Genomic DNA, 19,302 nt, shown 5'->3' with positions numbered 1-19,302 from the left:
TAATTATTAACTCTTATGAAGAAACAAGAAAAGAGTAATTCAATGGATTTTCTGAATAATACAATATTATAATAGATTTCTACGCATGAGACATCCTGCAAATAATTTCTATACTAAACTACTAATAGAACTTACTCTATAGAACTTACTCTATAAAAACTCTATAATATAATTTGTTTGAATAATTTCTCTTGAATAATTTCTCTAAGTTAAAAGTTTAAGTTAATTGAAGAAGTTCTATTTGCTCAATCAATTATTCCCCTAATCCTTTCTCTCTTTTTGTTTGTCCACAACTTCCTATGAATCTAACCAAAAGAGTTCTGGTGGACCCGGAAAAGAAGGAATGGTAATCTTTGACGAACAGGAGAAAAAAATCATTATTATTTCGATATAAGACGACACAAGAAAAAGGATTTTCCGCCCTTTTCTTGTGTCGAATAGAAGACTCGTAAGACTAGTAATCCCTCCTAAAAGGATTTCTTTCTTTCATTTTTCCCATCCTTGCTCTGTATTCTCTTTCTTTGTATGTCTATTTGTCTATTACTAAGAATAGGATACAAGTAATGAATTCCAGACATCCCGCAAAAACGAAAAAAAAAGTATAAACAAAGCAACCAAAAAGGTTTACAGATTTTTTGATCATACATAATTGTATGGATCAAAAAAAAATTCGGCGCTTTTTACCAACTTGATGTTAAGGAATCTCTGCACCTAGAAATTCATTTCGTACAATTGAACCTTTTCAAACTGTTTCTTTTTAAGAACCAAAAAAAACTTGTGCCAAAAATAACAGATGCCAAGAAGAACAAAAGACCTTGGACCCGTAATGGGTCTTGAAGCACTATTTCTGCATCTCCCTGACCAAAGCCTCCCACATTGGGATTGCTTGTTAATGGTTGATCAAGCTTGATGGATTCACCCTCTGAAACAAGAAGTTCTGGTCCTGGAGGTATAATATCAACCACTTGATGTCCATCCGATGCATCAACTATGGTTATTTCATATCCCCCTTTTTCTTTACGTACTATTCTGCTTACTATACCTGCTGATGTAGCATTATAGACTGTATTGTTACTTTTGCTACCATCAGGATAAATCTGACCCCTTCCTCTGTTCCCACCTACGTATATGGGATATTTTAAGAAGTGAACGTCTTTCTTCGTAGCAGGGTCGGGGGAAAGAATGGGAAAGACGATTTCACTATATTTCTGACCGGGAACAGGACCTATCACAATAATATTTCTTTTGTTGGGACGATAACTCTGAAAAGACAGATTTCCTATCTTTTCTTTCAACTCAGGAGAAATACGATCAAGGGGGGCTAATTCGAATCCGTCGGGTAAAATGAGAACAGCCCCCACATTCAAAGTCCCCTTTTTACCATTAGCAAGAACTTGTTTCAGTTGCTTATCATAAGGGATTCGAACAACTGCTTCAAATACAGTATCAGGAAGCACAGCTTGCGGAACTTCAATATCCACGGGTTTATTAGCTAAATGGCAATTGGCACATACAATTCGTCCCGTTGCTTCTCGCGGGTTTTCATAACCCTGCTGCGCAAAAATGGGATATGCATTTGAAATAGATGCCCGAGTTATTACATATATCATGATCGATACAGAAATGGATCGAGTCATCTCTTCCTTTACCCAAGAAAAAGTATTTTTATTTTGCATGTCCAATCATTGATCCCCGAATTTCTACAATAAATTAGATAGGTAGCTAGTATAGTTCCCTATACACGAGTCTGTCATTGTACTGGAATAATTGTACTGGAATATAGGACGAATACCTTGAACAGATAAAAGTATAAAGAATTAAGTCAAATTGAAAATACTTTCTTTATACACGAAGAAAGATTCTGATTTGATTGATATAATAAGATCAAATGAGTTCTTTATTCATTCATTGAATGATAAATTACTACAAGCGAAGGAGATACACGATTTAAAAAAAGGAAGATCCAATATTTCACAATTGTATCTAGAATAACTGGAAAAGTGGAAACAAGACCAGATATAATTTGATCGTTATGATCCAATCCAAAATCGTTGTAGACCGAACCAATCATTAGTTCCCAACCATGGGTCGAGTGAAATCCGATCCATAAATCAGTAACTAAAAGAATAGAAAAAGCTTTTATTGTGTCACTTAAGTTATAGAGGAATTCCTGAACCCAAGAATTAAGAATGACGAGTTCTTCATTACTCAGAATAAAATAACCACTTAGAATAGCGAAACAGATTATATTTGTCGAGAAATGCAAAATGATATGGAGATCATATTCATTGTGTGCTTTGACTAATTGTATTGTTTCCTTGTGTATTTCTATATGAAGTTTTTGTATATGCGTTTCCGGGTACTCCTTTATCATTTCGTCCAATAGGAATAGTTCTTCTAATTCTATGAATCTTTCCAGAACGTTTTTCTCTTGAATATGATTCAAAAAATTTTCGGATTGCCTGGTATTCCACCAATTAGTAACCCAAGGTTCCAGACATTTATTAAATGAGAAAGAGACCCACCAGGGCAAAAATACTATAGATGCGAGATATGGGAGGGAGGCCGATGCTTTCTTTTTTTTCATTTTTTTTTTTCTGTGAATTGAATTGTTAATGAACCTGCTTCATTCGTTGACTCTATCTGATCTGATATTTCTTTGAAGCACGAGTTGTATAACAAGGTATTGACCTATGGGTCTATTCCTTTCCTATTATTGTGTAATAATTTTATTTTTTTTTTGATTTAGAAGGAATATAGACATAGAATAAGAGTTCTTTTCGGATGAAAATGAGAAAAAAAGAAATAAATATTATTCCAGATATCTCAATTGGGCAAATTTGAACCAATTTTATTTTCATTTGTTCCTTTCGATGAATACTCGAAAACCCACTTGAAGTAACGAATCGAGTTTCGAGACGAAAAAACTCCCCCTGGATCAATTAATTCTTTCGAAATGTTTCACCGTCTAACCAGAAAAGGGTATCAATTCCAAATCTTGGGCCTAAAAAGATGAATTCTGTATTACGAAATACATGTTCGGATAGGTTTGATGAATTTATATCTATACTTATTAGATTAGATTCGTTAGTTAGATTAGACCTTTTTCTAGTATAAAAGAATGAAGAAACTTCAGTTGTATTAAAAGAGGAATTAGCAAGTTCCTTCCCCCATCTTGAGAAAATATTTATTCTTCATTTTATTCTTCACTTCAGTTCGTTTCAAAATACTTCAATTGGTACGCGCAAGAAATAGGCCAATTCGGCAGCTTTTTGTTCAATTTCTCGTGGAGTAAAATTCTCATCAGTACGAGTCAAGGGAATGGCTCCTTGGCCTCTGATTTCCATATAAAGGACACGACGAGTATAAAGACCCTCTTTAACCTCTATTCTGATTGATTGGATATCTCTCATAAAGAAGCGAAGGAAGATGCGACGATTTATTCCAGGAAATCCCCAGCGAAAAATACACACTATTCCTTCTTTTCTATCGAATCGGTCATAACCGCTACCTACATTCCACGAAATTGTGCACCACAAATACGAGCTAATGAATAGACCCGCGATCCCGTAGAAAGACATCACGATCCCTTGTGGAAAAAAAATGATTTGCTGAGATGTAAATACGGGTATCAAATTCCTACCAAGATAACTGGAAGTTCCAACCACTAAGAATCCTAGTGAACCTAAAAAAAGGATACAGGCCCAGCAAAAATTACTCGTTTTTCGAGACCCCGTTATAAGTTCTATCCATATATGTTCTGATCGCCAATTCATACTATACTAGATCCAGTGCATTCGATTGGAATTGAGCGAATAACCCAAATAAATTTGACTTTACCTTTCTTGATCCCGAAGTAACTTTCATCAACTAGCACTATTCTGATGTGAAACATTAGGAGAGTAATTGGTTAGATACATTGACTTTCTATTTAAAATATTCACTAATCCATTTTGAACCAGCTATATTCACATATACATGCATTTATGCAGATATCATATATCCGCATAACGATTCTTTCATTTGTGTGTTCGGAAAGAGCCACATATCATACCATATTACACGAGATAAATATCTGTATTATCATCCAGTGTTGAAATAAATTGATAAGATTCGGTCCCATTGGGTCTAGACAATCTTATTTTTTTGGACATGAAGAAATAAGGAAACCATTGCAATTGCCGGAAATACTAGGCCCACTAAAGGCACAAAAATAGAGGGTAAGTTGGGATCTGTCATAGAATAGGTGCCTCAATTTAATATTTCTATCTGTTTTAATATTTCTATCTATTAGAAAGATATCTTCTTATGATATATCTATTACTTATGATATATCTATTATAAGTAATATCAAGCCATTATTATATTATATCAAGCCATTATTATATTATAAATATATTATAAAAAATTATAATAAATATTATTTATTTATAATATTTATTTATAAGTAATAAGTAATATCAACTATAATTCTATATGATTAGATAGAAAATGACTAGATAGAAACTATATATTCTATATTCTAAAACTATATATTCTATATTCTAAAATATAATAAATAAAATATAATAAAATATAAAATAAAAATTATCCGAAACCTCTGTCTCTTATTACAAGGAGAACTTATGTCACCAAAGAAAACACCTGATTACGACGAATTAAATACTTGTTCGCTACAAATAAAATAACTGAATCTAGTGCTATACTTTACATTTTTGAACTTGGATTCAAGGGAAAGAAACCGTGGAGCTGAAATAACTCACCCAGAACACCTTTTAAAAGATTACGTGGTACTATTGGGTCGAATAAACCTTTATGGAATAAATACTCAGACACTTGTGAACCTTCAGGTATTACCTTTTTTAATGTTTGTTCAATTACTCTTTTACCCGCAAATGCAATGTAGGCGTTAGGTTCAGCAATAATGATATCCCCCAACATACCAAAACTGGCTGTTACTCCACCAGTTGTAGGAGATGTAAGAATTGATACATAGAATAACTTTTTATCTGATTGATAATTAGATGAAGCAGAAGATATTTTAGCCATTTGCATCAAGCTCAAACTTCCTTCTTGCATGCGTGCTCCTCCAGAAGCACACACAATAATGACAGGTAGAGATCGATTAGTAGCATACTCGATCAAACGAGTAATTTTCTCGCCTACTACGGATCCCATACTACCTCCCATAAACTGAAAATCCATAACGCCAATTGCTACGGGAATACCATTTATTTGACCTATGCCTGTTTGAATAGCATCAGCTAAACCTGTCCTTCTTTGATAAGAATCGATACGATCTCCATAAGGTTCCTCTTTTGAACGAAAATCAATGGGGTCTATAGATATCATATCTTTATCCAGAGGATCCCAAGTTCCGGGATCAATCGAAAGTTCAATTCTATCTGAACTACTCATTTTCAAATGATATCCACACTGTTCACAAATATTCATTTTTGACTTAAAAAATTTTTTATAATTTAATCCATAACAATTTTCGCATTGAACCCATAAATGTTTGTATTTTTGATTTATATTGAAATCATTGGATTCTACTTCTTCATGGAAGTCGGATTCTACTTCTTCATGGAATTCTACTTCTTCATGGAATTCTACTTCTTCATTGAAATCGGATTCCACTTCTTCATTGAAATCGGATTCCACTTCTTCATTGAAATCGGATTCCACTTCTTCATTGAAATCGGATTCCACTTCTTCATTGAAATCAGATTCTACTTCTTCATTGAAATCATTGGATTCTACTTCTTCGTGGAATTCTACTTCTTCATGGAAATCGGATTCTACTTCTTCATGGAAGTCGGATTCTACTTCTTCGTGGAATTCTACTTCTTCATGGAAATCGGATTCCACCTCTTCATGGAAATCATTGAAATTTTTTCTAGTTCTTTTACTAGACCTACCGCTCTCACTACTATTTCTATTTTCAGTACAAATGAAGTTATAAAAGTAACTGTCACTGTAATTGTTGGTACTACCCGAAATAGAACTATTAATACTGACTTCAAAACGAAGATAACTATCAATGCAACTATTAATGTGATTATTCCAACCAGATTGAGTATCATACATGTAATGATAATAGTAGTGATTCTTTTTCTTAGACCCCCTACTCAAATAACTAGAAAGTTTTTTTTCTAGTTCACTCAGAAAAGAACTATCATTGTCAACCTCAAAAATCTGATTTTCAATATCAAAATATACAGAGTAACTGTCACCATTACTATCCCTAACTAAAAAAGTGTCATCAGAGATCAAACTCCAAATATCCTTGATTTCAAATAAAGAATCAACATTAGTGAAACTATAATTACCACTATGATTCCAACTAGGAATCTTTTTCTTCGTATCGTTCTTCGTATCGTTTAGAATAGGTTGTTCACTTCTACTGGTATGTCCAATACCATCAAGACTATCCATTGATTTACTTAGCCCACACCTAGATTTACTTAGCCCACACCTATGTTCTAACTTCTCGTTAGACAACATCGAACGGAACCACCATTTTCCCATAGAGTCTTTCTACCCCCTATTTGATGAAATACAATACATTCGATGGATAATCATTTTACTTTCACTATTTGATTTCTTATCAGAATTAAGCATACGAATCTAATCCTAATCATTAGGATTGTTAATTAATAACGAGTAAGTATTGAAAGAACGAGTAAGTATTGAAAGAAATGATTCTCCTTTGTGGGAAGCCGAGGTATCACTTCAATATATATTGATAGAATCTTTTTATAAATTTTAAAATAGAAAGACACAGCTTTCTTCCATGTGATGTACAAATTCTCATCGAAAATAGAGATAGTTGTTTATTTCTATAAATAAAGAATAAAGAATTTGTTCTCGTATAATCAAATAATTAAGTTTCTATTTTAACATGGAACGAAAAAGACAATATATAGGATGGGTAAAGGAGCCTTTCCCTTGGCTTGATCTATGGCCTGAAACTAGGAGATATAAAAAAGTCCACCAATCCCAAGGATCCATAATTAATCCAATCCTATGGATCCAACAACAAACAATAGAAGTATTGAGTTGTTTAGTCTTCGATCTTATCTTGTATATATATAGGTAAGATCTGTACATCTGTACATATAAAAGATATATGCAAATACATAGTATAGAATGCTCATTCTTTTTTTTTTTATTCGGCAATCGGCCCAATCTTTTTTTTAGGAAAAGATTGGGCCGACTTTAATTGCAATCAATTAGGAGAACAAACAGGAATTACTGAATTATGCACACTTACTTTTTCTCTTTATCTAGCTTATCTACTGGTTCGAATTCGAATTTGATCTCTTTCCATACTTCACAAGCAGCGGCTAGTTCAGGGCTCCATTTGCTAGCTTCACGGATAATTTCATTACCTTCACGAGCAAGATCACGTCCCTCATTACGAGCTTGTACACACGCCTCTAAAGCCACCCTATTAGCTACTGCACCAGGTGCATTTCCCCAAGGGTGTCCTAAAGTTCCTCCGCCAAACTGTAGTACGGAATCATCCCCAAAGATTTCGGTCAGAGCAGGCATATGCCAAACATGAATACCCCCTGAAGCCACGGGCAGAACACCTGGCATAGAGACCCAATCTTGAGTGAAGAAAATACCGCGACTTCGGTCTTTTTCGATATAATCATCACGTAATAAATCAACGAAACCTAAAGTCATCTCACGTTCCCCTTCCAGTTTACCTACTACTGTACCGGCGTGAATATGATCTCCACCAGACATACGTAATGCTTTAGCTAGTACACGGAAATGCATACCATGATTTTTCTGTCTATCAATAACTGCATGCATTGCGCGATGGATGTGAAGAAGTAGGCCGTTGTCACGGCAATAATGAGCCAAGCTAGTATTTGCAGTGAATCCACCAGTTAAGTAGTCATGCATTACGATAGGAACTCCTAATTCTCTGGCACATATGGCCCTTTTCATCATTTCTTCACATGTACCCGCAGTAGCATTCAAGTAATGTCCTTTGATTTCACCTGTTTCGGCCTGCGCTTTAAAAAGTGCTTCGGTGCAAAATAAGAAACGATCTCTCCAACGCATAAATGGTTGTGAGTTTACGTTTTCATCATCTTTGGTAAAATCAAGTCCACCACGTAGACATTCATAAACCGCTCTACCGTAGTTTTTTGCAGATAATCCCAATTTTGGTTTAATAGTGCATCCCAATAGGGGACGACCATACTTGTTCAACTTATCTCTTTCAACCTGAATGCCGTGAGGCGGGCCTTGGAAAGTTTTGGAATAAGAAGTGGGAATTCGCAGATCCTCCAGACGTAGAGCTCGTAAGGCTTTGAAACCAAATACATTACCCACAATGGAAGTAAACATGTTAGTAACAGAACCTTCTTCAAAAAGGTCTAAAGGATAAGCTACATAAGCAATATATTGATTTTCCTCCCCAACAACGGCCTCGATGTGGTAGCATCGCCCTTTGTAACGATCAAGACTGGTAAGTCCATCAGTCCACACAGTTGTCCATGTACCAGTAGAAGATTCGGCAGCTACCGCAGCCCCTGCTTCTTCGGGCGGAACTCCAGGTTGAGGAGTTACTCGGAATGCTGCCAAGATATCAGTATCTTTGACTTCGTAGTCAGGAGTATAATAATTCAATTTGTAATCTTTAACACCAGCTTTAAATCCAACACTTGCTTTAGTCTCTGTTTGTGGTGACATAAGTCCCTCCCTACAACTCATGAATTAAGAATTCTCACAACGACAAGGTCTACTCGATATAGATTATGCATGAATGAAACCTTTGACAAAAATAAAAATAAAAAAAAAGAAAAAAAATATTCAACTAATATTATCAACTAATTTCAATGTTATGTTAAAATGAAATGGTTCATTATTAGACCATGTATTTGATTCATCAAATACATCATTATTGTATACTCCAAATACATCATTATTGTATACTCTTTGATATATATGGCGCAACCCAAACCCAATGTTTGTTTTGCAAGTTTACAATAAAATCAAATGGATCTCCTTCTTATTTTGAATCCAAATACTAAGAAAAATTCACTCTTGACAGTGATATATGTTGTATATGTAAATCCTAGATGTGAAAATAGGCATAATTCATCCTAAAAGGGTATAAAGAATAGATAGGCGGAAATCCAATATCTATTCAAAAAAAAAAAAGAACAATGGCCAATTAGATCGAAATAATGAATCATAAATGGAGTTCGGGTTCGAATTCTATAGATAATAGAATCTAATACGGATGGTTTTTCTATAATGATAGAGAAATGAAAGAGACTTACTCGTGATTTCATGTACTTAATATTTCTTTTGAAAAAAAGAAGGATTGGCTGAACTTGAAAATTGACTCATTGAATGAGTAATTGAATGAGTAAACGATTGAATCGTATTCGGTTGGGTGGTACCAACTAAATCAAGTGCTAACTCCCATTTATTTCTTATTGAATTAACCGATCAACTTGCTATCGGACATTTATTTTCGACTTGGCATGGCACTATTCAAAAAAACTTTCGACATACTTTACTTTAATTATAATTATGAGAATCAATCCTACCCCTTCTAGTCCTGCGGTTTCCACACTTGAAGAACAAAACCTAGGGCGTATCGCTCAAATTATTGGCCCAGTACTGGATGTTGTTTTTCCTCCGGGCAAGATGCCTAATATTTATAACGCTTTGGTAGTTAAGGGTCGAGATACTATTGGTCAGCAAATTAATGTGACTTGTGAGGTACAACAATTATTAGGAAATAATCGAGTTAGAGCTGTAGCTATGAGTGCTACAGATGGACTGATGAGAGGAATGGAAGTGATTGACACGGGAGCTCCTCTAAGCGTTCCAGTCGGTGGAGCTACCCTCGGACGAATTTTCAACGTTCTTGGGGAGCCTGTTGATAATTTAGGTCCTGTAGATACTAGCACAACATCTCCTATTCATAGACCTGCACCTGCCTTTATACAGTTAGAGACGAAATTATCAATCTTTGAAACAGGAATTAAAGTAGTGGATCTTTTAGCTCCTTATCGCCGTGGAGGAAAAATCGGACTATTTGGAGGAGCTGGAGTAGGTAAAACAGTACTCATCATGGAATTGATCAACAACATTGCCAAAGCTCATGGAGGCGTATCTGTATTTGGCGGAGTAGGCGAACGTACTCGTGAAGGAAATGATCTTTACATGGAAATGAAAGAATCCGGAGTAATTAATGAAAAAAATATTGCAGAATCAAAAGTAGCTCTAGTCTACGGTCAAATGAATGAACCGCCGGGAGCTCGTATGAGAGTTGGTTTGACTGCCCTAACTATGGCGGAATATTTCCGGGATGTTAATGAACAAGACGTACTTCTATTCATCGACAATATCTTTCGTTTCGTCCAAGCAGGATCAGAAGTATCCGCCTTATTGGGGAGAATGCCTTCTGCAGTGGGTTATCAACCTACCCTTAGTACAGAAATGGGTTCTTTGCAAGAAAGAATTACTTCTACCAAAGAGGGATCTATAACTTCGATCCAAGCCGTTTATGTACCTGCGGACGATTTGACCGACCCTGCTCCTGCCACGACATTTGCACATTTAGATGCTACTACCGTATTATCGAGAGGATTAGCTGCCAAAGGTATTTATCCAGCAGTGGATCCTTTAGATTCAACGTCAACTATGTTACAACCTCGGATCGTTGGCGAGGAACATTATGAAACTGCGCAAAGAGTTAAGCAAACTTCACAACGTTACAAAGAACTTCAGGACATTATAGCTATTCTTGGGTTGGACGAATTATCCGAAGAAGATCGTTTAACTGTAGCAAGAGCACGAAAAATCGAGCGTTTCTTATCACAACCCTTCTTCGTGGCAGAAGTATTTACTGGTTCTCCAGGAAAATATGTTGGTCTTGCAGAAACAATTAGGGGGTTTCAACTGATCCTTTCCGGAGAATTAGACAGTCTTCCCGAGCAGGCCTTTTATTTAGTAGGTAACATCGATGAAGCTACCGCGAAAGCTATGAACTTAGAAGAGGAGAGCAAATTGAAGAAATGACCTTAAATCTTTGTGTACTGACTCCTAATCGAATTATTTGGGACTCAGAAGTGAAAGAAATAATTTTATCTACTAATAGTGGCCAAATTGGCGTATTACCAAACCACGCCCCTATTGCCACGGCTGTAGATATAGGTCTTTTGAGAATACGCCTCAACAACGACCAATGGTTAACGGTGGCTCTGATGGGTGGTTTCGCTAGAATAGGTAATAATGAAATCACCATTTTAGGAAATGATGCGGAAATAAGTACTGACATTGATCCGCAAGAAGCTCAACAAGCTCTTGAAATAGCTGAAGCTAACTTGAGTAGAGCTGAGGGTAAGAGACAAGCAATTGAAGCGAATCTAGCTCTCAGACGAGCTAGGACACGAGTAGAGGCTGTCAATGTTATTTCCTACTAGTCAAGTCAATACATCAAAATAATAAAGAGAAGTTTTTAAAAAGTTCTTTATTATACACCACATGTTGATTCTGCCAATTGAACACAATCAAGTCTAATCTGATAAAACAAAAAAAGAAGATGGGGTAGAAAAACTTATTAGATATCATTTCATCGACTCCGGTATCTAATAAGTTCTACCTACTATTGGATTTGAACCAATGACTCCCGCCGTATGAAAGCAATACTCTAACCACTGAGTTAAGTAGGTCATTTATCACCACAAAAAGAACCCATCACTTCGGGGATTATAGGTGGAATATTATTTCTAAGCAATACTAATCTGTTCTGTTAAGCGTAAATAAATCTGTTCTGTTAAGCGTAAATAAAATAAATAGATCAGAGAGCTATGATGTGGATTATGGAATATCCATCTTGACAAGAAATTATCTATATGTTAAGATGTCTATGACAAGGGCTATAGCTCAGTTGGTAGAGCACCTCGTTTACACGCGCGCCAATGCTTTTCAAAGGAGCCTATTATGCAATGAACATAATTGATCGTATTGAGAAATCGATGTCTTACTCCATAGGTTCGAGGGAACAAGAGAACAATAGCCTGACAAATATTTGGTTCGGTCCGATTCAGGCGCGAATTCAGTTGCCAAATCAAATAGAACCCGCCATTGATTTGATAGTTGATAAGGTAAATACCCAGCCCATTCAATGCTAGGCATAATGAGTATAAGGGCCTCAAAATAACCTCTTTTCGTCCTATGAACTTTAAGGTGTATGAAGTCTCATATTCGACTGTTGCAGCGGAGCGATAGAGATTCCATTTAACTTAGGTTGATCTAGGCCGAAGGCAGACCTAAGTCAAGATAACCCTTCTTTGAAACACTTTGGTATTGCTCCTAGATCAGAATACAAATAATAAATCAGAGCACATGGAACCATCTCATTATCTTCCTCTAAAGAAAAAATATGGTGGACTAACTGATCTTTACATCAGTTGATGAAAGAGCCCAATGCAACAAAATGCATGTTGGGTCTTTGAAACAGTTCGAATCATTTCGATAATAATCAGTTTGATCTGTTTTACCGAGAAGGTCTACGGTTCGAGTCCGTATAGCCCTAATCCTAATATATTATATTTTTGTTTAGTATATAGTTTAGTGTTTAGTATATAGTTTAGTATGGTTTTCATTTCTATGGGACCAACCAAGTCTAATCCTAAGTCACATGGGTCTAGGACCTATTCTTTTCTTGGTCTTGGGTCTTGTCTTGTATTTGGAGAATCCCCCTAACTAATCACTAATCGTTTTTTGGCAGAACAAGAGCAACCTTATTGATTGATTCAGAGATAATGGAGAGATAACGAATTGGGCCTAAATATATTAACGTTTCTTCTTCTATATTCTATGAGTTGAGTGGGTTTGTGGATTTGATTTGGTCCGTCGAATCATTCGATAATGTGTGATTCTTTCTATTTGAAAATGTTATGTAAATCATTTATGATTCCGTCGATTATACTACTCCACTCTTTGCTATGTTTCATTGTCTAGTATAGGTTTGCTGTAAAACCTTTTTCTTGTAGCGAAATCTAACCCATTGCTTGGTCTTACCATTATATTATTAAGCGTTATTGCCGTAACAAAACAAACAAGTATTTTGGTTCATTCCAAATCGTAATCTTTGTTTAGTATTAGAGATTGGTCCGAAATAGAATGAATCTTTCATTCTAACTCTAATGAAATAACTCGATTCTTCTTATTTATTTCTGAGGAGGTGGGATAGTACAGGTTCCAAGTTTCCAATTTTTTGTATAGAAAGATATAAGTTGTTATATGTCACCTCTCAATTCAACGGATTGAATCAATTAAGAAAAATAGAAATGAAATCTAGGACAAGAAAAAGATAAAAAATCATTCGATGCATTAGATTATGTATTCATATTCGTATCAAATCAATAGAAGCAATGATCCTATACCCAGATTTTAATGAAAAAGGAATACTTCGAATAATATAGAATATGCTAGAAATCCCTAGACATTTTACCCCATATGACTATTGAAAAATTTAAGTTTTAAAAAAAGGAAATGAAATTATTATTATTTCATTATGTTGATTATATATAATCAACATAGTATTCTAATGAATATAGTATTCATAGTATTTAATTATAGGATATTTACTTTACTATATTATAGGGTATTGATATTTATTATAGTTATAGGCATAGGAATAGTTATAGGCATAGGATATTTTAGTATTTTATTACCTTTTTCTAGAGGATAGAGAACCCAAGACAAAGTGAGAGAGTTTTGTTTGTGTAAGAGCATCCTATGTCTACACCATATCTAAATAGAATCGAAATCCAAAATGTAAGTGGGATTCCATTAGATGAATCTTTAAACAAAACATGCCCCACAGCAAACAAACTCTAAACTATGCAGTTTGATTTGATCAAAATCAATTCTTGTTTCGCCTAAGATAAGAAGTTATGGATGAATTGACAATTCCGATTCGAATCGAATAATTCAGCATATTCCACATTAATAGGAGTACATTTATGTTTCTGCTTCACGAATATGATATTTTCTGGGCATTTCTAATAATATCAAGCGTTATTCCTATCTTGGCATTTGTAATTTCCGGAGTTTTAGCCCCGGTTAGTGAAGGACCAGAGAAGCTCTCTAGTTATGAATCGGGTATAGAACCCATTGGGGATGCTTGGTTACAATTTCGAATCCGCTATTACATGTTTGCTCTAGTTTTTGTTGTTTTTGATGTTGAAACGGTCTTTCTTTATCCATGGGCAATGAGTTTCGATGTATTGGGTGTATCTGTATTTATCGAAGCTTTAATTTTTGTGCTTATCCCAATTGTTGGTTCAGTTTATGCATGGCGAAAAGGAGCATTGGAATGGTCTTAACTGAATATTCAGACAATCAAAATAAAAATGAAGGAAAAGATTACATTGAGACAGTTATGAATTTGATTGAGTTTCCCTTAGTTGACAAAACAATTACCAATTCAGTTATTTCAACTACATTGAATGATCTTTCGAATTGGTCAAGACTTTCCAGTTTATGGCCGCTTCTATACGGTACCAGTTGTTGTTTCATTGAATTTGCTTCATTAATAGGCTCGCGATTCGACTTTGATCGTTATGGATTGGTACCAAGATCGAGTCCTAGACAAGCAGACCTAATTTTAACAGCCGGCACAGTAACAATGAAAATGGCTCCTTCTTTAGTAAGATTATATGAGCAAATGCCTGAACCAAAATATGTCATTGCTATGGGAGCTTGTACTATTACAGGAGGGATGTTCAGTACTGATTCTTATAGTACTGTTCGTGGAGTCGATAAGCTAATTCCTGTCGATGTCTATTTGCCGGGCTGCCCACCTAAACCAGAGGCGGTTATAGATGCTATAACGAAACTTCGTAAGAAAATATCTCGAGAAATCTTTGAAGATAGAACTGTGTCTCAACAGGAAAATCGATGTTTTACTACCAATCACAAGTTTTGTGTTAGACGCAGTACTCATACTGGAAATTATGATCAAGAATTGCTCTATCAATCACCATCTACTTCAGAGATACCTTCTGAAACATTTTTCAAATCCAAAAGTTCAGTATCTCCCCATGAATTAGTGAATCAGACAAGGTAAGGTTCTTTTGTGCAGAATAAGAAAGAAAGGGTCAATCTTTAAAAATTTCATTGTAAATTGAAATACTCATACAAATACAAATGTGGGAGAGATCAAGAAGATGCAGCAGGATCGTTTATCTGATTGGTTAGTCAACCATGATTTAGTTCATAGATCTTTGGGCTTTGATTGCCGAGGAATAGAAACTTTACAAATAAAAACCGAGGATTGGGATTCCATTGCTGTCATTTCATATGTATATGGTTACAATTATTTACGCTCCCAGTGTGCCTATGATGTAGCACCAGGCGGATTTTTAGCCAGTGTGTATCATCTTACGAGAATACAGTATGGTATAGCTAAACCAGAAGAGGTATGCATAAAAGTATTTGCCCCAAGGAATAATCCTAGAATCCCGTCTGTTTTCTGGATTTGGAGAAGTGCTGATTTTCAAGAACGCGAATCTTATGATATGTTGGGAATCTCTTATGATAATCATCCACGCCTTAAACGTATTTTGATGCCGGAAAGTTGGATAGGTTGGCCCCTACGTAAGGACTATATTACCCCCAATTTCTATGAAATACAAGATGCTCATTAAATGATAAGAAATTAATGTTTACTTAATACGACTATGACACGATTCCAGATTTCTTTCAAGTGAAGGAATATTTTTACGTTCCGTTCTAGATGAAAGAAAGTAACCGGACTTTAATTCGTATTATGGATAACCTAAAAAAAACTTCATTTATATTCCAAAATTTGGAATAGATCATATCCATTTCGTATGAGCAGAAACAATGGGATGAATCAAAAGAGTTCTGCACTATGAACTTTGTACCGCGCACATAACTTACTTAGATGTAGATGGACCTCGGAAAGTAACGTAAGCAAGAGTGAAGAAATGGAATAAATGTCAAAAATATGAAATGAAGAAATGAAAAGGGATTGGATTTTATTTGTACTGTGTCTGAAGTGCATTCTGTCTATTGCTATCTTTTAACTCCTCTCGACTTTTAAGTTTTTTTTTACTTTTACTTATTTATTTTTATTTTGAATATAGATGAAGACTTAATATTCTTTTTGAATGAGAGAAAGCACAGTATGAAGAAACAAGAAAGAAAAAAGAGACGGGAGCATAATCTCACTTTGTTCTTTACCATAACCATCCATACATATATTTTTTACCAATCCCCCCAAGGGGAGGTATATATATATATATACATCTAGATGAGTAAATATGTAACCAATCCCCCCAAGGGGAGGTATATATATATATATATATCTAGATGAGTAAATATGTAATAGATGAGTAAATATATGTAATAGATGAGTAAATATGTAACATCTAGATGAGTAAATACGTATCATGCTCTAGACTATTAACGCCCGATCTATCTCGATTAATTTGTATGAATATCTATCCGATACATTATTTACGTGTCAGGAACCAGATTTGAACTGGTGACACGAGGATTTTCAGTCCTCTGCTCTACCAACTGAGCTATCCCGACCATTTCCCGTGCATCATCCTAGTAGAGTACTTGTGTCTATGTTAATTAAAGGGACTAAAAAGTAGTAAAAAATTTGACAAGTAAGTGTAAGGATAATGATATGGACTGTGAATGATTCAATAATAGAGATTCTTTGCCCATATATGTTCATTTGTACAGGTTCTATCCAAATTGGGATAAGATCCAAGGATTTTAGTTCGGATCCGTTTGTGAAAGAGTAGAGTGAATGAGAAAGATAGTGAATTTTGTTTGAACTGAACCACTGATGAAAAAAAAGAAGAGGATAAATACTTAGGAAGTAAAATAGGCTTTTTATTGGGGATAGAGGGACTTGAACCCTCACGATTTAAAAAGTCGACGGATTTTCCTCTTACTATAAATTTCATTGTTGTCGGTATTGACATGTAGAATGGGACTCTCTCTTTATTCTCGTCCGATTAATCAGTTTTTCAAAAGATCTATCAAACTCTGGAATGAATGATTTCATAATTGAATATTCGATTCTTCCTTCAACTTCCATTGAAATGGATTCATAATAACTCTGAATTTTTCATATTATAATTATATATAATTATAATATAATAGATTCGGGTCATGATTAATCGTTTGATATGGCAGTATGTATACATACGTATTAGGTATATAGGACCATCTTTTCTGTAATTTTTATAGACGGATTCCTGCTACCAACAAAACGTAGTCAACTCCATTCGTTAGAACAGCTTCCATTGAGTCTCTGCACCTATCCTTTTAAATTCTAGTTTTATAAACCTTTGTTTTCTCAAAATAAGGATTTGGCTCAGGATTGCCCATTTTTAATTCCAGGGTTTCTCTGAATTTGGAAGTTACCACTTAGCAGGTTTCCATACTAAGGCTCAATCCAATCAAGTCCGTAGCGTCTACCGATTTCGCCATATCCCCTTTGATACCAAGACCTAGTTGGAATTCCAACTATCCTTTTCATTTATTTTGTTTGTTTGGACCCGTTGAATTCGTTAGATAATGATTTCTATATTGAAAAAGTGTATGCTGCTGTTTGATTTTTTTGGCTATCCCCCATCAGTTCATTTATATTGAATGAACCTTGTTTCAATCAGAAATGATTCTATCATTGATGTATCCGCAATTCAATATGGATAGATATATCCAACATATATATGTTTCTCCCTCCCTTTCATTTTTACAGTGCGATTTGGAATAGTGGAACGGTCGATATTCATTCTTCTTTTTTTTTGTCCTATCTCCTCCTTTTCCGAATCAAACCAGAGGAATGTCTCATTTTCATTTAGATTGTATCTTTATCCTTATCTTTTTTTTTATCTTAGGACCGATTCGCTATAGCTATAATTAACATAATATAAATATATAAAATATAAATATATAAATAAATACATTATGTTGTATATTATAGTTAGATATAGTTAGAATAGTCAGAAGAATAGTCAGAATTATTATTATAGTTAGTTATAGTATATAGTTTAGAAGTATACTATATAACTATATAGAACTATACTATACTATATAGTTATATAGTTATAGTATAGTTATATAGTTATAGTTCATAGTTAATATTAAACGAATAGCTAATAGATAAGATCAGCTAATAGCTAAAATCCGGTAGTTTCCTCAATTTCTATATACTATTTCTGTTATGTTATGTGAGCCCGCTTAGCTCAGAGGTTAGAGCATCGCATTTGTAATGCGATGGTCATCGGTTCGACTCCGATAGCCGGCTTTTTCTCTATCGATTTTTCCGTGATTGATAATCTCTCTCCTCCTTTTCCCATATGTTATGTCGTGGTAACTTGCAACCATGACCAAAAAATGTATTGGAACAATTAGATCTCTCTCTACCGAACAAATCATAAAACGGAGCTGCAACTTCCTATATATACAAAAAATCCGGATATTGATACAATTTATTTTATTCTACTTTGTAGTATTTCGGTAAATTTAGCTTTGCTTTGTTTATCCCTTAGTTCAGTCTTAATTTATAGTTCAGTTTTCATTTTTTTATTCTGAAAAAATGAAATTTCAATAAAATCCATAAAATTAAAAAGGAGTCTTTATGTCTCGTTACCGAGGACCTCGTTTCAAAAAAATACGCCGTCTGGGGGCTTTACCAGGACTAACTAGTAAAAGACCTAGATCCGGAAGTGATCTTAAAAACCAATTGCGTTCTGGGAAAAGATCGCAGTATCGTATTCGTCTAGAAGAAAAACAGAAATTGCGTTTTCATTATGGTCTGACAGAGCGACAATTACTTAGATATGTGCATATCGCTGGAAAAGCTAAAGGGTCAACAGGTCAGGTTTTACTACAATTACTTGAGATGCGTTTGGATAACATCCTTTTCCGATTGGGTATGGCTTCGACCATTCCTGGAGCCAGGCAATTAGTTAACCATAGACATATTTTAGTTAATGGTCGTATAGTGGATATACCAAGTTATCGTTGTAAACCCAGAGATATTATTACTACGAAGGATAAACAAAGATCGAAAGCTCTGATTCAAAATTATATTGCCTTATCCCCCCCCGAGGAATTGCCAAAACATTTGACTTTTGACTCATTCCAATATAAAGGAGTAGTAAATCAAATAATAGATAGTAAATGGATCGATTTGAAAATAAATGAGTTGTTAGTCGTAGAATATTATTCCCGTCAGACTTGAACCTAACGAAAATA

At 34.8% G+C, this 19,302-nt stretch overlaps 4 protein-coding genes, 2 non-coding genes and 1 pseudogene across 6 annotated transcripts in view; 3 read left to right on the top strand and 4 right to left on the bottom strand.

Annotated features, from left to right (window-relative positions):
- Nucleotides 1-172: 172 nt before the first annotated feature.
- Nucleotides 173-1,990, bottom strand: LOC135661962 (cytochrome f-like; annotated as a pseudogene).
- Nucleotides 1,991-2,569: 579 nt separating this feature from the next.
- LOC135661961 (ribulose bisphosphate carboxylase large chain) lies at nt 2,570-8,938 on the bottom strand. Its single transcript, XM_065176577.1, has one exon. The coding sequence runs from the start codon at nt 8,734-8,736 to the stop codon at nt 7,273-7,275; it is 1,464 nt and encodes a 487-aa protein (XP_065032649.1). The 5' UTR covers nt 8,737-8,938; the 3' UTR covers nt 2,570-7,272.
- On the bottom strand, nt 4,708-5,418 carry LOC135661957 (acetyl-coenzyme A carboxylase carboxyl transferase subunit beta, chloroplastic). Its single transcript, XM_065176572.1, has one exon. The coding sequence runs from the start codon at nt 5,416-5,418 to the stop codon at nt 4,708-4,710; it is 711 nt and encodes a 236-aa protein (XP_065032644.1).
- Nucleotides 8,939-9,087: 149 nt separating the features above from the next.
- On the top strand, nt 9,088-14,416 carry LOC135661963 (ATP synthase subunit beta, chloroplastic-like). The gene is made up of 2 exons (XM_065176578.1): nt 9,088-11,044; nt 11,110-14,416. Exons 1-2 carry the CDS (start codon nt 9,565-9,567, stop codon nt 11,463-11,465), a joined length of 1,836 nt encoding a protein of 611 aa, XP_065032650.1. The 5' UTR covers nt 9,088-9,564; the 3' UTR covers nt 11,466-14,416.
- A 2,125-nt stretch (nt 14,417-16,541) lies between these two features.
- Nucleotides 16,542-16,614, bottom strand: TRNAF-GAA (transfer RNA phenylalanine (anticodon GAA)). The gene has a single exon. It is a non-coding gene; the product is annotated as a tRNA-Phe (tRNA).
- Nucleotides 16,615-18,276: 1,662 nt separating this feature from the next.
- Nucleotides 18,277-18,349, top strand: TRNAT-UGU (transfer RNA threonine (anticodon UGU)). Its single transcript has one exon. It is a non-coding gene; the product is annotated as a tRNA-Thr (tRNA).
- Nucleotides 18,350-18,486: 137 nt separating this feature from the next.
- LOC135661960 (photosystem I P700 chlorophyll a apoprotein A1) overlaps nt 18,487-19,302 on the top strand; it is a 9,110-nt gene continuing 8,294 nt past the window's right edge. The window contains exon 1 of the mRNA XM_065176576.1: nt 18,487-19,302. This exon is cut by the window's right edge and continues 8,294 nt beyond it. The gene's annotated coding sequence lies outside the window, so the exon portion shown is untranslated.

Source organism: Musa acuminata, unplaced genomic scaffold (assembly GCF_036884655.1).
Source record: "Musa acuminata AAA Group cultivar baxijiao unplaced genomic scaffold, Cavendish_Baxijiao_AAA HiC_scaffold_584, whole genome shotgun sequence".
Classification (NCBI taxonomy): Eukaryota; Viridiplantae; Streptophyta; class Magnoliopsida; order Zingiberales; family Musaceae; genus Musa; species Musa acuminata.
The sequence above is the reverse complement of the archived record's forward strand: the minus strand, read 5'-3'. Positions and strand labels throughout refer to the sequence as shown.

Bases quoted from the DNA above. Each gene is read 5' to 3' on its own strand.
- LOC135661957 (XM_065176572.1), bottom strand. From the start codon at position 5,418: ATGAGTAGTTCAGATAGAATTGAACTTTCGATTGATCCCGGAACTTGG.
- LOC135661961 (XM_065176577.1), bottom strand. From the start codon at position 8,736: ATGAGTTGTAGGGAGGGACTTATGTCACCACAAACAGAGACTAAAGCA.
- LOC135661963 (XM_065176578.1), top strand. From the start codon at position 9,565: ATGAGAATCAATCCTACCCCTTCTAGTCCTGCGGTTTCCACACTTGAA. The intron at 11,045-11,109 runs GCAAATTGAAGA...TTTGGGACTCAG, and splicing joins TATGAACTTAGAAGAGGAGA to AAGTGAAAGAAATAATTTTA.